This window comes from Dendrobates tinctorius, unplaced genomic scaffold (assembly GCF_039654945.1).
Source record: "Dendrobates tinctorius isolate UK_male_01 unplaced genomic scaffold, ASM3965494v1 ptg000073l, whole genome shotgun sequence".
Classification (NCBI taxonomy): Eukaryota; Metazoa; Chordata; class Amphibia; order Anura; family Dendrobatidae; genus Dendrobates; species Dendrobates tinctorius.
The window spans coordinates 4483572-4506726 of NW_027361741.1; the positions used below are offsets into that span (position 1 = coordinate 4483572).

The 23155-nt window shown below is 44.6% G+C and overlaps 1 protein-coding gene across 3 annotated transcripts in view; it reads left to right on the top strand.

Moving 5' to 3' along the window:
* The window catches only part of SLC8B1 (solute carrier family 8 member B1), a 73406-nt gene that overhangs the window by 31855 nt on the left and 18396 nt on the right, over positions 1-23155 (top strand). For 2 of the 3 annotated variants that reach the window (XM_073582561.1, XM_073582560.1), the window contains exons 6-10: positions 12035-12091; positions 17813-17919; positions 18117-18284; positions 18655-18762; positions 22052-22114. In XM_073582561.1, coding sequence (XP_073438662.1) covers positions 12035-12091; positions 17813-17919; positions 18117-18284; positions 18655-18762; positions 22052-22114 — 503 coding nt within the window. Of the gene's footprint in view, positions 1-10466; positions 10564-12034; positions 12092-17812; positions 17920-18116; positions 18285-18654; positions 18763-22051; positions 22115-23155 lie in introns of all 3 variants that reach the window. The other variant, XM_073582562.1, reaches the window with a different exon arrangement.

Genomic DNA, 23155 nt, shown 5'->3' on the forward strand with positions numbered 1-23155 from the left:
CCCATCGGTGACCCGTGATCACACACCGATGGGTGAGACTTCCAGCGCGCTTGCCGGAACAGTGTTAAATGCCGCTGTCAGTTTGACGGGTTAACAGCCGCTGGTGGTTCGAGTCCACCTGTTCAAAACAGCTGACACGTACCGGAAAAGATGTGGGCTCATCATTGGAGCCCACATCAAAGGGAAGGTGTTAAAGGGATTGTCTAGTCTGTGACTGCAAACTTCTCAACTCTTACAGCATGCACACTGTCGGGATTCTGTCACCAGGGAGATCAGGTGGTCACATGACCATAAGCATGTGTTTTAAATACTTCTGGCCACACTTCAACTAGACTCACTCATCCTCGCTCACTTTGCTTGAGCATAGTTATTCAGCACATAACCACAAGTATAGGATTTGCAAAAAATGTGTTCAGTAACCGTCCGCTCTCGCCGTCCTCAAATGATAAATGTGTGAGGCTTTTTTTTTTTTTTTTTTTTTTTTTTACGTATTACATAACACTCAGTGCATGATGGCAAACCATATGTTAATAGTGTGAGTAGTCTGAGAATACATGGCTACTCAACTACTTCTATTGAATCTGTCATGCCAGGGGTGGGCAATTAAATTTCTCTTTCCCCCATGACGGCACCACGGAGAGAGGGATCCGCCCTCAGGGACAGGAAACCTACAGATGAAAAAGGCGGTACCTCTCTCCCACATCAGTTGGTTTCCTGTCCCTGACGGGGAACCTACAGCATACCTGACAAGTCGTCGTAGGATTCCGGGGACCGATTCAGTCCAATGATAGGCAGCGGGGCTCCCTGCCTCGGCTGGGTCAAGGCCTCGAACAGGCTCCCCCCGAAGCACCACCACTGGGGTCGGCGGGCCTTTAGGGTGAGTGGGGAGAGGCAGTGAAGAAGCTGTCGAAGTCTGCCGATCCCAGAAAAGGGGGGGAAAAAAGAGGGCGCTGCCTCCTGCAGTATAGTGACGGCAGTCACTACGGGGGAGGCCCGCTGAGCCGCAAGGCGGCACGTGCAGGTGGCGGCGGTCACCGGGAGCACAGGTCGGGGCCAGCCATACAAGGGAGGCGGTGACCTCCAGGAAGCAGGCAGGGGTAGCGGAGGCCACCAGTCTTACTTACAGTGCTGGAGCGGCGCAGACGATGGGGGACAGGACCGGGCGACCCAGAGATAGCGGCGGCTACCATGAGGTGCAAGGTACGGCCGGGAGCAGACGGCGCGCGCATGCCGTTACAAGCGCCAAAATAGATGGGGCCGCAGTGCACCACTGGGAGGCCGCAGCGCGCACGCGCGGGCAGCCACTTCCGGGGGCGCAGGGAACGCTGGGAGAGGCGGCGCCAGGGGAGAGAAAAAAAAAAGGCAGCTCATTTAAAAAAAAAAAAAACCATTAAGGGGTAAAGGAGCGTCGCCATGAGCGGAAAGCAAAAGGAGACTCGGCATTCCCCGAAGCAGGGGCCGCGGCAAATGCAGGAACAGCGCCAACATTCACAGCGCCAGCGCAACTCTTCCCAGCAGCGCAGCAGCGATGGTCATGCAGGATCGCGGCGCAGCCAAAGTTCCACCATGGCGGCACAGCCAGACGTGGACTCAGCAGTGGAAATAATCCCTACGCCTGAGACTGTATCTCTCGTTCCATAAGGAGGGTGAGTGATCTCCGTGAATGCCCGCTCGCTAATGTGGTTAATTTCTGTTTTCAGGGGCGTAAATGCACGACTAAGTCTAAGCACATATGTGCCATATGCACGGAGGAGCTACCCCCTATATGGGAGAAAAGGCTTTGTGCGGCATGCATAGAGCAAACAATTCAGGAGGAATCCCCGAGATTTGCTTCAGATCTCAAAACCCTGATAAGGACCCAGGTCGAAGACGCCCTTAAGGGCGCTAGATCCTCAAAAAAGAAACGTAGGTCGCCAGAGTCCAGTGTTAGCGAGTCAGAAAGCGAACTGTCGGACTCAAGTAACTCATCATCCTCCCAATCATCATCATCATCCTCAGAAGGGGGACGTAGCTGCTTCCCCATGGAGGAAACAGACACCCTAGTAAAAGCGGTGAGGACAACGATGGGGGTTAGTAGATGAACGGCCTAAGAAAACGGCCCAGGATCTGACGTTTGGTGGGCTGGAACAAAAAAAACGGAGAGCTTTTCCTGTCAATGAGAAAATCCATTCCCTAATTAAACGGGAATGGAAAAAACCTGACAAAGTCCTCTTGACTCCCAAGAGGAAATACCCCTTTGACGACCCGGCCTGCTCCTCATGGAGTAAAGCTCCTAAATTAGACGTGGCAATTGCAAAAGCTTTTAAAACTGGCTTAGTGATCGGACCCAAAGAGTGGTCGTAAATGGCTGTACATCCAGTTGGAAGAATGTCTCAAGTGGGATACCACAGGGCTCTGTCCTGGGCCCTGTATTGTTCAACATCTTTATCAACGATTTAGATGAAGGAATTGAGGGTAAACTGATTAAATTTGCTGATGACACAAAGCTAGGAGGGATAGCTAATACTAGAGAAGAGAGAGAGGATTCAAAAAGATTTAAATAAACTGGAGAAGTGGGCAGCAACTAACAGAATGGTTTTTAACAGGGAGAAATGCAAAGTACTACATCTGGGCAATAAAAATGAAAAAAGCATATATAGAATGGGAGGAATAGGGCTAAGTGACAGCACATGTGAAAAAGACTTGGGTATACTAATAGATCACAGACTGAATATGAGTCAACAGTGTGATGCAGCAGCAAAAAAGGCAAATGCAATTCTAGGATGTATTAACAGAAGCATACAGTCTAGATCACGTGAAGTCATTATTTCCCTCTACTCCTCTTTGGTCAGACCTCATCTGGAATATTGTGTCCAGTTTTGGGCACCACATTTTAAAAAAGACAACAAACTGGAGCAAGTTCAGAAAAGAGCGACCAGAATGGTGACTGGTCTGCAAACCCTGTCTTATGAGGAAAGGTTGCAGGATTTGGGAATGTTTAGTTTGCAAAAGAGAAGACTGAGAGGAGACTTAATAGCTGTCTACAAATATCTCAAGGGCTGTCACATTGTAGAAGGATCAACTTTATTCTCATTTGCACAAGGAAAGACTAGAAGCAATGGGATGAAACTGAATGGGAAGAGACACAGATTAGATATTAGAAAAAACTTTTTGACAGAGTGATCAATGAGTGGAACAGGCTGCCACGAGAAGTGGTGAGTTCTCCTTCAATGGAAGTCTTCAAACAGAGGCTGGACAGACATCTGACTGGGATGATTTAGCGAATCCTGCTTTGAGCAGGGGGTTGGACCAGATGGCCCAGGAGGTCCCTTCCAACTCTACGATTCTATGATTCTAAAAAAATTTGCACTGCCCTTCGAGGACATGGGAACCCTGAGGGACCCAATGGACAAAAAAGCAGAAGCCTTTTTAAAAAATACGTGGGAGTCGGCAGCAGGGGGGCTAAAGCCAGCCATAGCAGCCACGTGCACGGCGCGCGCCCTAATGGTCTGGCTAGATCACTTAGAGTCACAAATAAAGGGGAAAATCCCAAGAGATACAATGCAGAGGTCAGTTTCTGTGATGAGGGGGGCAGCAGCCTTCCTGGCGGATGCATCAGTAGACTCAACCAGGCTGGCAGCCAGAACAGCCGCCTTCTCAAATGCCGCAAGATGCGCCTTATGGCTGAAATGCTGGCCGGGAGACTTACAAAGACCAAATTGTGTGCAATCCTGTGTGAGGGGAAATTTTTATTTGGGCCAACACTAGACATCCTGGAAAAGGCAGGGGACAAGAAAAAATCTTTCCCCGGGTTCCCCAGTCAGGCATACAAACGGCCTTTTCGGAACAGAAGGTTCATGCGACGAAAGCCCCCAAGAGGGAACAAAGAAGGATGGGAGGATAGGAGAAATAAAAATAAGGGCTTTATGTTTAACAAACCCCCCCCCGACAACAAAAAGCCACAATGAAGGTACTCCCCAGGTCGGGGGAAGACTATCCTGCTTTCTCCAGGCCTGGGAAAAGATATCCGCAAGTTCTTGGATACTGGACATGGTAAAGGAAGGCCTGAGGCTAACATTCAGTTCCCAACCAAACGACTCCTTCGTGATAACCCCTCAAAGGACACCACAAGAGCAGCTGGCCCTACAACAGGAAATAGCGATCCTAAGAGAGAAAAACATATTGCAAGAAGTCCCCTACCAAGACAGGGGCAAAGGCTTCTACTCCCCTCTTTTTCTTCGCAAGAAACCAGACGGTTCGTACAGGGTGATTATAAATCTCAAAAAGCTGAACAAATATCTAGAAGTGCAGCACTTCAAAAGGGAGACGATAAAATCCTGTATAAAAATGCTTCCCCCAGCTTGCTTTATGGCCGTATTAGACTTGAGGGACGCATATTATCATGTGCCTATTCACAGGGATCACAGGAAATACCTGAGTAGCGGTGATGATTCAGGGGGGTTAAAACATTTTCAGTTCAGAGCCCTCCCCTTCGGCCTAGCCATTGCTCCAAGGGTATTTACGAAGGTAATGGCCCACATAAGAGAGCAAAACGTTCTGGATAGTCCCGTACCTGGACGATCTATTAATAATAGGGGTCACCTTTCACCATTGCAAACAGCAGTTGGACCTGGTCATGAAGACACTACAGAGCCTAGGGTGGATGCTGAACTTGCCCAAGTCCAGACTCATACAAAGTCAGGGGAAAGAGTATTTGGGAATGATACTGGACTTAATCAAGCAGAAATGTTACCTTCCGAAGGCAAAGGTTCAAAAAATGACGCAAATGACATCTCAAATGATAGCTTCACAGAACACCACCCTGAGGAAAGCCATGTCACTGTTGGGGTCTATGACAGCCTGCATGTCAGCTGTCCAATGGGCCCAGAGCCATACTTGCAGTGGAAAATATTAGATGCAGACTTTTCCCTACATGGAAATTTAGACACGCAGTTAAACATCTCACCAGAATCAAGGTTCCTTGGGCATTGCCTACAACAAAGATCCTAACCACGGACGTAAGTCCTTGGGGGTGGGGCGCACATCTAGGCGACCAGGTGGCACAGGGGTCCTGGGATCAGGGAAGAGAGTACGCTTCCTCCAATATGAAAGAGCTGCTGGCAGTGAAACTAGCCCTCGTTTATTTTCTAGACTCGCTACGTTCCCATCACGTGAGTCTTCTCGGACAACCAGGTAGTGGTAGCATACCTAAACCACCAGTGGGGTACCAGGTCTCGACCACTAATGGCGTTAACAAAGTCCATCTTCCACCTGGCAGAACACAATCTAGAATCCCTGACAGCCCTGCACATAAAATGTTCAGAAAATCGAACGGCAGACTTTTTAAGCAGGACACGTCTAAAACAGGGGCAGTGGGAACTAAGCTGGTTTGTCGTCAACCAGAGACTTATTTGCGAACAGTCAGAATCGGAAGCTGGAGACCTTCTGCTCAATCGATCCCCGGGGGGCCCAGTAGCCCTAGATGCCTTCACGATACCCTGGGATTATCATCTGGCCTACGCCAGTTTATCACCCGCACATAAACCTACACTTGACAGCTTGGCTTTTGAGAGGGAGCTCCTAAGCATCAGGGGCTTCTCATCAAACTTGGTAACCACGCTACTACAGAGTAGAAAGCCAGTAACCACCAAAGCATATGGCAAGGTGTGGAAGAAATTCATATCAGTTTCAGGTTCCGACCCAACGGGCGAAATCCCTGTAGATAAAATTCTGGAATTCCTACAAAGGGGGTTGGAGAAGGGGTTAGCTACCAGCACCTTAAAAGTACAGGTGGCGGCCTTGGGAGCTTTGTATAACCACGATCTAGCCAAAAATAGATGGGTTAAGAGATTCATTAGAGCCTCAAGTAGATCTAGACCGATCTCTCTACATACCACCCCATCATGGGACCTAAACCTTGTGCTAAATGCTCTAACCAAACCTCCCTTCGAACCCCTAACGGAAATTCCCTTAAATATTGTCACTTAAGACCTCCATCCTAGTGGCCTTAACTTCTGCCCGCCGCGTTAGTGACATACAAGCATTGTCGGCCCACTCACCCTTCACGCAAATCCTGGATGATAGGGTAATTGTTAGAACTGATCCAGCGTATCTCCCCAAAGTGTCATCACACTTTCATAGGACTCAGGAAATCTCCCTACCCTCTTTTTGTCCCGATCCCAAAAACAGAAGAGATGTTACACACTTTAGATGTAAAAAGATGCATGGTCCAATATCTGACAACCACGAGGGAATTTAGGAAGGATAGGGCTCTGTTTGTCTGTTTTCAGGGTCCTCGGAAGGTGCAGAAGGCATCGAAGTCCACACTGGCGAGGTGGATAAGAAGCCATCACCTTATCCTACTCCTCCTGCGGGGTGGCCATCCCAGAGGACATAAGGGCCCATTCAACCAGGGCAGTGGCATCATCCTGGGCAGAGAAAGCCGGTGCTTCAATAGATCAGATATGTAGAGCTGCCACTTGGTCTCCCCCCTCTACATTTTTCAAACATTACCGTCTAGACTTGACCTCCTCTTCAGATCTCACCTTTGGGAAAAGGGTTCTGGAGGCGGTAGTCCATCCCTAGATGTACAATCTTTGTAATTCTCTCCGTGGTGCCGTCATGGGGGGGAAAGAGAAAATCGTAGTTACTTACCGATAACGGTATTTCTCTGATCCCATGACTGCACCCGTATATCCCCTCCCTTTCACACACAGGTGTGTACATAAGAGTTAGTGTTACTACTTAGCCACGCGGTGCCTTTGTTAAGCTTAATTTGATTAATGTTGGATTTTTTATAACCGTTTGAGTTGCAGCTGAGAGTTCTGTGTAATGCTCTGTAAACCAACTGATGTGGGAGAGAGGTACCGCCTTTTTCATCTGTAGGTTTCCTGTCCGAGGGCGGATCCCTCTCTCCGTGGTGCCGTCATGGGATCAGAGAAATACCGTTATCGGTAAGTAACTACGATTTTTCCCCAGGGCCCACGTGAGACTGACTCTTACAGAGAACCAAACTAACACTTTGGAATTAATTTAATTCAATATTCACCTAGTATTTTTTTATTACCTTATTGCAGATTATTGAGGAGGTCAAAACTATGTAACTTGATGATATTTATAAAAAGTAAATCCTTCTACTCCTGTTAATCAGCCCTTGTACTCTGATCAACAGCTCCCCCCCCCAAAACAGTACAATGTTCCCCCAGCTCACCATGTCAGGAGAACAAATATACTTCTAAAAAATAGAAATTATGTTAAAGGATTATTCCAACTATAATAAGTAAACCTAGTAAGATGGCCCCTGTGCACAGGATCCCAGCAGTCAGACACCCAGCAAACCCAGGCCTCTAGAACAGATCTCTGTATCTTGAATGTGGAGGAGGTGTGCATTCTCTCTGCTCCACTTAGTCTATGGAACTGCTGTTGAAAGTGGAGCTCTGCACTCAGCTGATTTCAGCTACCTCCTAGACAATGAATGGAACGGAGGCTGGACATGTGTACCCCTGCGCTATTCAAGACATGGCTTTGCGCAACATGGTTCCTGGGTTCTCCAACTCAATTTTCAAGATGCCTGTGGGTCCCACTGGTTGGACCCCCAATGATCAGTAAGTGATCACTTATCCTATATTTGGGATAACCCTTTGTGATTGAATACTCGTAGTCAAAATTGTTGGTACCCCTCGCTTAATCACAGAAATAACTTGAATCTGACAAAAGTAATCACTTAAAGATCTATGAAAATGAACAAATGAAAGTCAGACATTGCTATTTAACCATGCTTCCACAGATTTAAAAAAAAAAAAAAAAAAAACTCCTGAAATGGGCCTGGACAGAAATGATGGTACCCCCTGAAAATGTGATAAAAGGGACATGTTAATCAAGGTGTGTTCACTAATTGGCATCACAGGTGTCTACAATCTTGGAATCAGTGAGTGGGCCTGTATAGAGGGCTACAGATACTCACTGTGCTGTTTGGTGACATGGTGTGTATGAAGCGAAGGAAAGAGTTGTCTCAGGAGATTAGAAAGAAAAGTATAGACAACTTTTACCTTTAACATGTTTATCAGACCATCTCCCAACAGCTTTATGTTCCTGTGACTACAGTTGCATATATTATTCAGAAATTTAAGATCCATGGGACTGTAGCCAACCTCCCTGGACATGGCTGCAGGAGGAAAATTGATGACAAATCAAAGAAACGGATAATACGAATAGTAATAAAGGAGCCCAGAAAGACTTCTAAACAGATTAAAGATGAACTTCAAGCTCAAGGAACGTCCTTGTCAGACCGCACCATCTGTCATTGTATGAGCCAAAGTGAACTTCATGGGAGACTACCAAGGATGATGCGATTGTTGAAAAAAATCAATCATAAAAAAGCAAGACTGGAATTTGCCAAACTACACGTTGACAAGCCACAAAGCTTCTGGGAAAATGTCCTATGGACAGATTGGACAAAAATGTAACTTTTTGGCAAGGCACATCAGCTCTATGTTCACAGATGGAAAAATGAAGCATGTCAAAAAAAGGACACTGTTCCTACTGTGAAACATGGAGGAGGCTCTGTTATGTTCTGGGGCTGCTTTGCTACATCTGGCACGGGGTGTGTAGAATCTGTGCAGGGTACAATGAACTCTCAAGACTATCAAGGGATTTTAGAGAGCAATGTGCTGCCCAGTGTCAGAAAGCTTGGTCTCAGTTGCAGATCATGGGTCTTGCAACAGGATAATGAACCACAACACACTGTTAAAAACAGCACCCAAGAATGGCCAAGAGGAAAACACTGGACTATTCTGAAGTGGCCTTCTATGAGCCCTGACCTAAATCCTGAGCATCTTTGGAAAGAGCTGAAACATGCTGTCTGGGAAAGGCAGCCTTCAAACACGAGACAACTGGAGCAGCTTGCTCTTGAGTGTGCCAAAATACCTGTCGAGGGGTGCAGACCATTGACAGTTACAGGAATCGTGTGATTGCCTCAAAAGGTTGTGCAACAAAATATTTTTTTTTTTTTTTTTTTTGCATGGTTGAAAAGCAATGTCTGACTTTCATTTGTTCATTTTCAGATATAATTTTTTTTTTTTTTTTTTTTTTATTACTTTTATCAGATTCAAGTTATTTCCGTGACTATTGTGGGTTTTTTCTGTCATTAAACTAGGGGAACCAACAATTTTGACCACGTGTGTATATTATCTTGATTTAAGATGGATGTTACCAGAACATTAGGCCAAGTTCTTGATCTTTTCAACCATAGGATTATGTACACAAATATATAAAATGGTAAAGATGGCGAGTATATAGTTCTTAGAAGTGGAGGGAACATTTTATACATTAACTAGGCATAGAATAAAACAGGAAATTGTAATCAGCAGTGTAGTCTGGAGGTCTGCTCACACAATGGAGCCACGTTTTCAAGGGGTTGTCACATATTCAAACTGTTCCTAATGCAGCCTCCACTGTTCAACTGACTGCTGCGGTCAGTCTCTCTACTCCTCCAGAAAATGGCTATTTTTGCCTTGGAAAGCTGTGACAAGCCAGGTGGTATTTTCACTACAGCAAGGGTCACAGGAGGGCGCTAAAGTGGGCTGAATGCAGCGTTTACAAGCTCAATAGCACAGAACTTAAAGTGACTCTGTCAGCACAGAAGGTGTTCGAACAAAGTACTGGCGCTTGGTTCTTCACAGCAGGAACAATCCTTTACATACATCTTCCCACCTTCTTGCTTTTCTTGGTTTCACCTATTTCCACTCTTCTCTTGCCCTATGGAGCCAGACATGTCAATCAAAGGGGGGGAAATCAATCATTCAATTGGCAGGTCGAATCAATTAAATACACCTTTCCCACTGCTTGGGAAAAGGGCGGTGGAGATGGTGGGACAGCAAGCAGTGGGAAGGTGTATTTAATTGGTCCTGCCAATTGATTTGGGCCCCTTTTTGATTGACAAGTCTGGCATCATAGGGCCAGAAAAGAATGGAGATAGATGGAAAGGAAGAATGTGGGAAGGTGTGTATAAATCATTGTCATTGCAGTGAAGCACCGAGTGCCAGTACTGAAGTCATTCTGTGCTGACAGTCCCTTTTAAAAGCACTGTGCACCTTCTACACTAACCACCACTGATGGAGGTAGCAGTATAGTGCTTGAAGTAATGTACCTGTAAATGTTGGCAGGTATCTTTTACAGTTTAGAATGTGTTTTTTTTTTTTTTTTTTTTGTGTTTTTTTTTTTTTTTTTTTTTTTAACAACTCAGCGGGGTGGAGTGGGTGGAGATTGCCAAAAGTTCCAGGTTTATGGTATTAAAAGGGTATTCCCATCTCCACGATCCTATTCCAATATGTAGTAGGTATAATATTAGCAAATACCTCTAGTTAGAAATGTAGTTTAGTTTTTCTGATTCACTATGTCTTTCTTCATGTGCAGGCATTGCAGGACCCTAGGTATCCATGGTTACATCCAATAGCAACTAGCTAACTGTCGCTTTTTTGTTTTTCCAGTGGTTGCAACCATGGATACCTAAGGACCTGCAATGCCTGCACATGAAAAAAAAAGACCTAGCAAATCAGAAAAACTATACTATATATCTAATTGGAGGTATTTTGCTAATATACATACTACATATTAGAAAGGATCTTTGAGATGGGATTACTCATGAACCCCTTAATGTCCAATGACATGCACAGTATGTCATCAGACATCTCCCCTGCTTTGATGAGGGCTCCGGCGCTGAGCCCGCATCAAAGCCGGGACATGTCAGCTGTTATGAACAGCTGACATGTGCCCGCAATAGGCGCGAGCGGAATCGCCGTCCGCCCGCGCCTATTAACTAGTTAAATGCCGCTGTCAAAGCTGACAGCGGGTATTTAAATAGCATTTCCGGCCGCCGGGTCGGAAATGACGTCATCGCCGACCCCCGTCACGTGATCGGGGGTCGGCGTCATGTTGCCTGGACAACCAGAGGTCTCTATGAGACCTCTATGGTTGTTCCAGGCATATGGCTTTCAGCGCCACCCGGTGGTCGGCACTGAAAGCACAGCAGTAAATCTGCTACATATGGGCGATCTGCTCATCGCCCATATGTAGCAGAGCCGATCGGGTTGCGCAAGCTTCTAGCCTCCTATAGAGGCTATTGAAACATGCCAAAAGTAAAAAAAAAATGTTTAAAAATAAAAAAAATTAAAAAAACCTAAAAGTTCAATTCACCCCCCTTTCGCCCCAATCAAAATAAAACAGTAAAAAAAAAAAAAATCCCACATACACATATTGGGTATCGCCGCGTTCAGAATCGCCCGATCTATCAATAAAAAAAGCATTAACCCGATCGCTAAACGGCGTAGCGAGAAAAAAATTCAAAACGCCAGAATTGTTTTTTTGGTCACCAAGACATTGCATTAAAATGCAATAACGAGCGATCAAAAGAACGTATCTGCACAAAAGTGGTATCATTAAAAACTTCAGTCCGGCACGGAAAAAATAAGCCCTCGCCCGACCCCAGATCATGAAAAATGGAGACGCTACGGGTCTCGGAAAATTGCACTTTTTTTTTTTTTTTTTTTTTTTTTTTTTTAAGCTAACTTTGGCATTTTTTTTCACCACTTAGATAAGAGGACATAAACATGTTTGGTGTCTATGAACTCGTAATGACCTGGAGAATCATAATGGCAGGTCAGATTTAGCATCTAGTGAACCTAACAAAAAAGCCAAGCAAAAAACAAGTGTGGGATTGCACTTTTTTTTTGCAATTTCACCGCACTTGGAATTTTTTTCCCGTTTTCGAGTACACTATATGGTAAAACCAATGAAGTCATTTAAAAGTACAACTCGTCCCGCAAAAAATAAGCCCTCACATGGCCATATAAACGGAAAAATAAAAAAGTTATGGCTCTGGAAAGAAGGGGAGGGAAAAATGAAAATGTAAAACCAAAAATACCCCTGGTTGTTAAGGGGTTAAGTCTTAGTCAGCTGTTGCTATTTTGTTTTTTTTTTTTTTTTATTTGGTGTATATTATATGTAATGGTTAAAATTACTCAAATAAATTTAAGTATAACTTTTTTTTTTTCCCCAGCTTTTGTCCGAATTTGTCTGCAATCTCTCAAACACTCAGGCTATCACATAATGTAGCTGTATCCTTTTTTAGAAAGGTTTATCAGTTTGGTATATAATTGTAAAAGGCAAACTGCATCCTTTAGGATGGAATGTACCTTTCACGCTTGGAAATCAGCAGTTTGGACACAACCACACAGCTGCTGCTGTTTTCCTGTCCTCCCTGGGGATCCAGCAAGTGTGGCTGGTGATGTGTATGTATAGCTAACAGATCCCAACACTACATAATCACATGGATAATCAGCTACAGGAAATGTATGTGGATAACGTGCAGGCATACCTACCAGGGCTGTGGCGTCGGTATAAAATGGACCGACTCCTAAAATATGTAAAAAATCTGGTTCAGTGCTGTAAATGTTTTCATAATTTGGGAAAGTTACAAAATGTCCTAAAAAATGTCTGTTCTGTTCCTGATCTAAGGATCTCTGCTTTTAGGTGAGATGAATCTGTGCTGCACTTTGTATTCATGCTCATTAGTGTGGGAGTCGTGGGATAACTTACAGACTCCACAGCCCTGATTTATACACACACCTTCATCGAATTGTAACACAAAGATTAAAAAAAAAAAGTTGTGGAATTATGAAAATCGCAGGGACCTGGCAGTGCCAGGAATGTTATGCCATTTGGAATGCACTTGTACAGGCAAATCCTCAAAATCCTCTGCTGTCTGCTCGCTCTACTATTGCCAATGGATGTCTCCCATTTTAGCACGTTTAGGCCCGCTCATAGGAGCTCAGGCAACATGCGCCTGGTGTTGTAATGCTGCGAAAGTTGATCCCTGTACACTTTTTTTTTTTTTTTTTTTTTTTTTTTTCTCCTCCTATAGCTGAATATCTGACCCCTAGCCCATTACCGTGCTAATGCTTTTTTGGATTGTGTGACATGAGTTGATGCCTTAGTCTTGGTATGTGATGTCTGACTTGCAGTACAGAATGGATCAGTATGCACCATTTTTCAAGACATGAGCAGTGCCTTGAAGAGGCCTTCGTTTATGGTGAGGCGTGGGATAATGTATGTCGCTTGAACCCCTCTAGTCTTCATTCTGTGTACACTGAACGCACATTATGACATTGGAGAAATGGCCCCACAAGCAAATAAAATGTCCCAGGAGCTTCCTCTGTTTTTCTAACCATGCTATCATGGCCTGCAGCGTCTCTGGATGTGTTCAAGATGTGCTGGATGGGAGCCATCATTGGTCCTTAATTGCTAAGGTAGCTGCCAGAAGCAGATATTGATGATTTTTGAGGCCAAGTGCATTCAGAATGGCAGACCTTGTTAGACAACTATACTGAATAAATCAATGTTGTCCAAATGGAAACTATCTTCAAATCGCTGAGGTCTGATTGGGACAGAAGCGCACAATTAGCAAAAATAGTGCAAGAGAAATTGAGGGTGAGAGTGATGGTAGTGCTCACCTAGGGTGGCTTTAGTGATAGCGATTGACTTTAGTGGAGTGATCATTATACCCTGGCTGCGCTTGCCAGAATTTAAGAATCCTCGATGGTATGACATAAAGGCTTTTATTACACCAACATGCAGGGGCGTAACTAGAACTGATAGGGCCCCATAGCAAACTTTTACATGGGGCCCCCTCAAAGACGCACCCACTCAAAGACACACCCCCTTCAAGTCATTCCCAGAGGTCCATGCAGCAGGCAGCGCTGCAGAGAGCTAATAGACAGCGGGGGCTCAGGGAAGGGGTGGGACTGAACTAGTCTGAAACAATACACTGTGACTGGCTGCAGGGAGGCGGGCCCAATATGTGCTTCGCTCCGCACAGTAGGCACAGAAATGCAGCGTTGGCTGTGAAATCATAGTGTAAATTTTTTTTTTTTTTTCTCCAGGGCCCCGGATCCCCTACACCAGTGGTCCCCAACCTTTTTTGCACCAGGGACCGGCTTCAAGCAAGACCATTCTTCCATGGCCTAGCAGGGTGGGGATGGAGGTGACAGGGGCTGGGCTTTGGTCATAAGGGGGAGGGGCTATGGACGCGGTTGTAGTTTAGCAGTGCATACTTATCATTTAATTATAACATTTATAATGTGACTCAACTCACCATAGGTTTTGAATGAGTGGGAGCACCTGGCTTGTTTCTGTTTCAGTGGGAGCACTGGGCTACTTCTACTGATGACGTCACTGCTAATGATGATTGGAACCTACAAGGAAATGGAGCACTTAAGAAAAATTGTACTGGAGTACTGTACATGCTGATTATTTTCTAATCAGAAAATGTATGTGTGGCTCCCCCTGTTGTATGCAAGGCTCCCCTGTCCCATCCTTGTGTAGATGGCTCTGCCCCCATCCTCCCATCCTTGCATACATGGCTCCGCTCTCACTCTCCCATCCTGTATGCATGGCTGTGCTCCCACTCTCCCATCCTGTATGCATGGCTCCCCTGTCCCATCCTGTATGCATGGCTCCCACTCTCCCTCCCCTGTATGCATGGCTGTGCTCCCACTCTCCCATCCTGTATACATGGCTCCCCTGTCCCATCCTGTATGCATGGCTCCCCTCCCACTCTCCCTCCCCTGTATGCATGGCTCCCCTCCCACTCTCCCTCCCCTGTATGCATGGCTCCCCTCCCACTCTCCCTCCCCTGTATGCATGGCTCCCCTCCCACTCTCCCTCCCCTGTATGCATGGCTCCCCTCCCACTCTCCCTCCCCTGTATGCATGGCTCCCCTCCCACTCTCCCTCCCCTGTATGCATGGCTTCCCTCCCACTCTCCCTCCCCTGTATGCATGGCTTCCCTCCCACTCTCCCTCCCCTGTATGCATGGCTCCCCTCCCACTCTCCCTCCCCTGTATGCATGGCTCCCCTCCCACTCTCATATATATATATATATATATATATATATATATATATATATATATATATATATATATATATATATATATATATATATTCTCTCTCATCATACTTGCCCTCACATCGCTGAACTTCCTTCCCTGCATCTCGCGGCGCTTCAGCTCCTGTGCGGAGCGGTCACGTGCTACCGCTCATTAAGGTCTATGAATATGGACGCCACGCCTATGGGAGATGAGTGGCGTCCATATTCATGCCCTTAAATGAGTGGTACACTTGACCGCTCAGCGCTGGATGAAGCCGCCGCGCCGACAGGGACCGGTGTGTATCAGCTGCTGCACCGTCGCCGGCTCCCCTTGTCTCCGGACCGGCAAGGGCCTGCAACGGCCTGGTGCTGGGCCGCGGACCGATAGTTGGGGACCCCTGCCCTACACTACACGCGTCGGGCCCCCAAGACAGCGTTGGCCACCCACAGCACCCGCCGGAGCGCCGCAGTAATGTAATTGCACTACCGGGTAGTGCCGATTGCAGCCGGGGCCCCGGGCCCCAAAGTAACCGCTTTGGCTGGTACCCCGGTAGTTACGCCAGTGCCAACATGTTTCGATGCCAGACTTCTGCCTTTTTCAAGGTAAACAACAAACAAGCAAATGTCCAATGTTTTGAGAATTAACGTTTTCTTAATTCACACTTTTTATTTATATAGCACAAATTACAGATATCACAGTAAACAAACTTACAATGACAGACGAGAGGACCCTGCCCTTTCGGGCTTACAAGCTACAGGATGGTGGGGAAGGAGACAGTAGGTTGGGGGGTTGCAGCAGTTCCAGTGTTGGTTGAGGTGATATCTCCGGTAGTGGTGAGGAGGTAGTGGGGTCATTGCAGGCTGTAAGCTTTCTTGAAGAGGTGGGTTTTGAGGTTCCATCTGAAGGATCCGAATGTGGTTGATAGTCGGACATGTTGGGGCAAGGAATTCCAGAGGATGGGGGCTATTCGGGAGAAGTCTTGGAGGCGTTGTGTGAGAAGCGAATAAGTGTGGAGGAAAGAAGGAGGTCTTGGGAGGACCGGAGATTACGTGAGGGAAGGTATCGGGAGATTAGTTCAGAGACATATGGGGGAGACAGGTTATATATGGCCTTGTAGGTCAGTATTAGTAATTTGAATTGGATACGCTGAGGGAATGGGAGTCGGTGAAGAGATTTGCAGAAGGGAGAAGCGAAGGAGTAGCGAGGAGAGAGATGAATTAGTCGGGCAGCAGAGTTAAGGATGGACTGGAGAGGTGCGAGGGTGTTAGCAGGGAGACCACAGAAAAGGATGTTGCACTAGTCGAGGCGGGAGATGACTTCATTAACCTATCTCACTGATCATACAAAAAAAGGGAATGGAAACTATATGCCATAAAGTTTTATTATAAATCAATTAAAATGCATTGCAATACAATGCGATACATATGGGAGCAATTAATGCAAAAGATAAAGGCCTATAGGCCAGGTACAATAAGGCTCAAAGAAAAAGTATATACATAGATGCAAATCTAAGGGTATGTGCACACGGTGCGGATTCTGCTGCGGATCCGCAGCAGTTTTGGCTCTGTGGGTCTGCAGCAGATTTAGGTGCATTGTACAGTACCATATTTTTCAATGGTAAACTGAAAAACGTTGTGCACATGCTGCAGATTTGCTGCAGTTTACAATCCGCAGCATGTCAATTCTTTTGTGCAGAACCACTGCGGTTTCACACCTCATCCATTATGAGGTGTGAAACCGCAGGGCAAAACCGCAGGCAAATCCGCAGATTTTACTACAAAATCCGCACCACCAAAAAACTACATGTGCACATACCCTAATAGTCAGTATATGGAGCTTTAAAATAGAAAAGCTTCCAGGGAATAAAATTCCCAAATAAGTGTGCAAATGACAGAGGTTATATTCAAAAAACCTTATTACATAAAAAGCCAGCAGAAGCCTTAATCATGAAGTGGCAATAAAATAAATATATAATATACTCAAAATGCATAATGCAAAGTGTGATCAAGTGTATCAGAAAAAATAATAGATATGCAGAATGCCTACAAATGGCATACAGCAACAAAAAGGATCCCTAATTGGCAAGAGTATGATAGATATATACTAAATCATGGGCATAATGCAGTAAGCAAGCATGCTAAAGGATAAATGCATAGTGCAGTCATGAAATCACACAAGTTTCGCCTACAAAAGGTATGGTATGTCTTTTGCATTAATTGCTCCCATAAGTATCGCATTGTATTGCAATGCATTTTAATTGGTCTATAATAAAACTTTATTTATGGCATATAGTTTCCGCTCCTTTTTTGTAGGATTTATGAATAAATTGGAAATGCCGCTTTCACTAGGTTACGAGCATCACAATATTATATATTGCCCATCTCATTGTCCTGTGGTTTTCATGGTTCCATGATTTCCCCCCCCCCCCTTGGTGTTTCAAATTCATTGTCGAGGGGTGTGATTACAAAATGGTACAGAATTTGTAGCAAATCTTATACTATGCAGCAATTATATTTTCTGCACACATTTTTATTTCAGCTTCATTGTAGATTGTCACAGATTCATAGCAAAATGTACTTACTATGTGATCATTCTCTGAGATAAAAAAAAAATCATTTGGAAGCCGCCTAGTTGTGCCAGAGTAATATAACCCTTACTTGTATATAGTCCCAAGTTACAATATGAGAGAATGGGTCAATCGGCAGGAGGAAGTACAGATCTAAAGGCATATCTGGAGAAGGATGTGACTGTACAGATGGTGAGTGTATCTTGTATACTGTCAAATTTGTAAAAAATATCTCCTCTTTCCTCTACAGCAGCTCCATCATGGTATCTGCATGCCTAGATTGCAATTAAATAAACCCAGATCTCGCGATTAGAAAAGTTCTTTTCCTTAACAGTTGATCTTCATGGTGTCACATTTTTGGCCTTTGGGAACGGTGCTCCTGATGTTTTCAGTGCTGTCGCTGCTTTCTCGGACTCCAGAACGGCTGGGCTAGCCATAGGTGCACTTTTTGGTATGGCTTTTATATACTGTAACTACAAAATCCTCTTGCAGAAGTGTTGTGTACATATTTTTGCAGAACTGGCATTTGACCGACAAATTTTATTTTAAGGTTGTGTTTTATCTCCTTCTTTTTTTTTTTTTTTTTTTTATAGTGAGATTTATGTATAGTCTCAGTCAGTAACCATTGAGATGCCCTATCTGTTCCAGGTGCCGGTGTGTTTGTCACCACCGTGGTGGCTGGAAGCATTGCATTGGTGAAACCATTTACAGCAGCTTCTCGTCCCTTTCTGAGAGACATTGTGTTTTATATGTCTGCCATTTTCCTCACATTTTATGTGCTCTACCGAGGTTATGTGAGCCTGCCAGAAGTCTTGGGTATGTGGTCTCTTTTTTTCCCTCCTCCTTGTCCCCTCTTATTTAAACTTTAGCTTGTATTTGGGGTGCGTTATCTAGATAAATCAGATGTACCAGATTGACATCTCCTCGCCTCCCCCCTCCCCACTACTTTATCAGTTTGCTGGTGCTCCCATATACATTGGTGTCAGCCGACCCTGACGATTTTTGGCAGGTGCTGCCGACAAGTTGTGTGCATCTGTGTCGCTGCATCTTTTAGTAACTATATATAAGCATTTTACTTTTATTTCTAAAGACTAACAAAAGTAAGCTGACTATTGAAACGATAAATAGTCTTGTCATTCATTTTTGTTACACTATTTCTTATGCAATATTTCTATCATTTTTTTAGTGTACTTAACGCTCTACCTGGCTTATGTCCTTGTGGTTGTCCTCTCCACTTGGGTCTATCAGAGAATGCGTCGTCAGCTATCGGCAGCCCCCAGCTTGGAGCAACCAGGTATGGGCGTACTTGGATACATCACTCCAAATTTTGTCTCAATGTGTGCTTGGAACTTTTTGATTACCGTATGTGTTCCTTTCTGTATCAACGTCATTACAGCAAGATCAAGTAAGACTGCCCCTTACAAATACATTAGTTGACATTCGAAGGGTTCTCTGATCAGCTTTTCAGTGCTTCTATTAACATATATGTTCTTGGCTTGGTCAAATATGCATGTGTTTTTGAGTAGGGGGATGCAAATTCTCGCCTCCAACAGAAGGGAAAACTCTCATTATTACCACGTATTGGGTGTAACTGCTCTAGTCCATGTCCTACTTTTTTTTTTTTTTTTTTTTTTAAATGAGCCTCACTATACAGGTGTCTTTCACAAAATTAGAATATCATCAAAAAGTGAACTTATTTCAGTTCTTCAATACAAAAAGTGATACTCATATAGAGTCTTACACACATACTCGAACATCCATTTCAGCAGGCCAACGTTTTGAATTTTAAAATAATTTTCAAGCTGGTGTTATAAAGTATTCTAATTTACTGAGATAATGACTTTTGGGTTTTCATTGGCTGTAAGCCAAAATCATCAACATTAACAGAAATAAACACTTGAAATGGATCACTCTTGTTGTAATGACTGAGTTTCATTTTTTGAATTGAACTGAAATTAACTTTTTGATGACATTCTAATTTCGTGAGACACACCTGTATGGTGGACAAAGCGGAAATCCGTTTTTTGACTGCAGTCTCCATTACTCTCATCGATCAGTGCAGAGTCGGGTAGTGATTGGCTAGATGAGGTGCCTTTAAGGCGAAGTGAAAGTTAACTTTCATACTCTTGTCATGGAGCAATGTTGGCCTCCATAATTTTAGCTGGATTGTCTTGATGACAACCAGTAACCCCTAGACAAGATTGTTTCTATGGGTTTAACATGCCATTATTACCAAAGGATTAGCCATGTTAAAATCCAGGAATGCTGAATCTTATATCCAGTGCGTTTTTGACATCCGTAAAATACAACAGTGATTATGATGGTCTTTGTTCTGCATGTTATAACTTCCCGGGTGGCATTTCTGATGGTCTATGTATATCCTGACTTTTTTTTTTTTTTTTTTTTTGTACTTAATGCAAATGAAGTAACGTACTAGTCAAGTAGTCAAGAAGAATGTCTTATTTACCTACTTATCAGATCTACTATCCTCTGCCGCTGCCTCCATGTCATTGCCTCCTAGGGCTTGTGCAAATGTATTGCCGGTCCGATTGCAATACGGCAAAACATCAAATTGCACCAAGACCAATGTTAATCTGTGGGGCTGTGCACATGTCATATTGTCCAAAAAAATTTGCAAAGATATACATGAGCAAAAGCTGTTTGTCTCGGTGATTTGAGACTGGGACCGCGGTTCCCCTTTCAACAAGACAATGGCTCAAGACATACTGCTAAAGCAACACTTGAGTGGTTTAAGGGAAAACGTGTAAATGTTTGAGTGGCCTAGTCAAAGCCCAGACCTTAGTCCAACTGACAATCTGTGGTCATACTTGGACTGCTGTTCACCAAAGGAAACCATCTAATTTGAAGGCGCTGGAGCAGTTTTGCCTTGAGGAATGGGCAAAAATCCCGGTAGCCAGCTGTTGTATTGGTAATATCATTTTTTTTTTTTTTTTTTTATATAGCACCAACATATTCCGCAGCGCTTTACAGTTTAACAGTTTCAAAACACAAGCCATAAGTAACAACGTTAACAATACAATAATTAAAGCAAAAATGTAAAGCTCATAGACTTATCCAAAGTGACTTGCAGCTATAATTGTTGCAAAAGAAACTTCTGCAAAGTATTGACTTTAGAGGGAGGGAGTTTTTGCACATTGAAGTTCTCAGTTTTGTCCTATTTGAACACGTGTTTTTTTTTTTTTGCGTTTTTGCCGCGATTTTCGGTGCAAAAACGTTTAAAAATCGTGTACAGAACGCCCCACCCATGCATTCCTATGGCATTCCGCACATGCTGTGCTAATGCTGCGCTTTTTTCCGTGGTGGAAACGCATCGCGGAAAAAATCGCAGCATGCTCTTTCTTTTGTGCGGAATCGCAAAGAATTGCCGCGATTCCGCATCCATAGGAATGCATGAGAATTGCTTACTTCCCGCATGTGGCTATGCCCACCATGCGGGAAGTTAAGCGTCTCATGTGCGGTTGGTACCCACGGTGTGGACGAGAGGAGACTGTCCTCCAGGCCCTGGGTACCATACCCCTGTAAAAAAGAATAAAAAATCGGGGTATGTTTACCTTCCGGCGTCACGTGCTGCATTCCCAGCCTCAGCGTTCCCAGTAATGCCTTGCGGCAAGGTCCTGTGATGACTCTAGCGGTCTCGCGAGATCGCTATAGTAACACGAGACCAACGTCCTCACAGGTCTCGCAAGGCATTACTGGGAACGCTGAGACCCGGGATGGCAGCGCAGGACGTCGGAAGATAAATATACCCCGATTTTTTTACTTATCATTGTTAACATTCTATCTTTTACTATTGATGCCGCATAGGCGGCCTCAATAGTAAAAAGCTGGTCACACTCGTCAAACACTGTTTGACGAGTGTGACCAACCTGTCAATCACTTTCCAAGCGTTGCTTCAAATCGCTTGGAAAGTGCTTGAGAAAATCGCGGTAAAATCGCGCAGAAAAAAACACGCGATTTCTGGGAAGGAGTCCGGTTTTTAGTGTGCGTCTTAACACGCAACGTGGGCACATAGCCTTAAGGGTTCTTTTACACTTGCCATGTTTGTGTGGGCCATTTTTAAGGCTGCAATTTCTATGGGGTCGCAAAAACTGCCCGCAAGAATTCATTGGAGTGCCGTATGGCCGTGAGGGCCGTGAAAATCAAGCTTGCTCGATATTTTTCTCGGACACGGCCGCAATACATTTCATTGGTACCGCAAGAACAAAGGTGGCTTGTCTTTGCATTACACCAAGAAGGTTTTTTGTGGCCCGTTTTTGCGGGAGACCGCAAAAATCACGGCAATACGGGCCGCAAAAACCCCAGTAACTGTAAAAGAAGCCTTACAGTGAATGGGAGAAATCTGCCTCACCAAATCCCCCCCCAAAACCTGAAAATGGTGCTGTTCCTCATGTACACACGATCACTTATTACTGAATCAACAATTGTGCTTAAAATGCTTTTTTTATTTATTTTTTTTTTTTAATGGTAATAAGCCATGATCAAGAAAACAACTTTCAATATGGATTTTATTGAATTTTTGAGATCTCACAAACTTTATAAGTTGGTTTGTTTGTTTTTTCCAGAGTTGTTCACAGAAGCAGAAGATGATGCATTCCCCACCCCTCATGGCTCTGGCTCAGAGTATGGTATGATCTTAAAATAATTGTTTGCTAATTAGACAAAATACCGTATATACTCGTGTATAAGCCAAGTCTTTCAGCACTTTTTTTTTTTTTGTGCTGAAAACGCCCCCTCGGCTTATACAAGAGTCATTATCTCAGAAACCGGTGGGGGAGGGGGAACAGCGGGTCACAGGAGGTAGGAACCTGCGGCTGTAAAGGCCCCGTTACACATAACTATGTCCCAGCGATCCCACCAATGATCCGACATGGATGGGATCGCTGGGACATCGTTAGGCTGATCGCTGGTGAGCTGTCACAGACAGCCCCTCCAGCGATCAGGACCAGCGTGCACGCTGGTTTCCAATGTAAACAGCAGGTATCTAAGAGCTGCGCGATTCTTGGATTCCCGCTGTTTACGTTGGAAACCAGCGTGTGCTGGTATCTAGGGAAAACAGCGGGCATCCAAGAGCCGCGCGGCTTAGTTACACGATGTTTACGTTGGAAACCAGCATTGCGATCTCGCTGTGTGTGACGGGGCCTTAACTGTGCCCTCTGCTAAAGAGAAATGAATATTAGATCCAGCCTTGTGTGGATCCAAATCCATTGATTATCATATACACATACTTGTCACTTTGGGAATTAGAGTAAATATATTGTTGCATTTAGTAGTTTGGACTCAAAACAGGGCCTCCGTGACCAACCTACATCCAACTAGAACAGTGTTTCTCAACTCCGTTCCTCAAGACCCACCAACAGATCAAGTTTCCTTAGTATTGCACATGTGGTAATTTCATCACCTGCTCAAGCATTAATTTCATCACCTATGCAGTACTAAGGAAATCCTGAGAGCATGACCTGTTGGTGGGTCTTGAGGACTGGAGTTGAGAAACGCTGAACTAGAAGATCAGGAATGCAGGTGTGGACTCGGATTAGGACCTGCTGAGTCACCCGGATCTCACTCTCAGATCTTTTGATTTTAATGGAGGTGTGAATACCTCAATTCTACTCTATGGGTCCAAATATTGTGCATTTTAAAAAGCGGGAAAAAAAATTGGAGCACTTAAA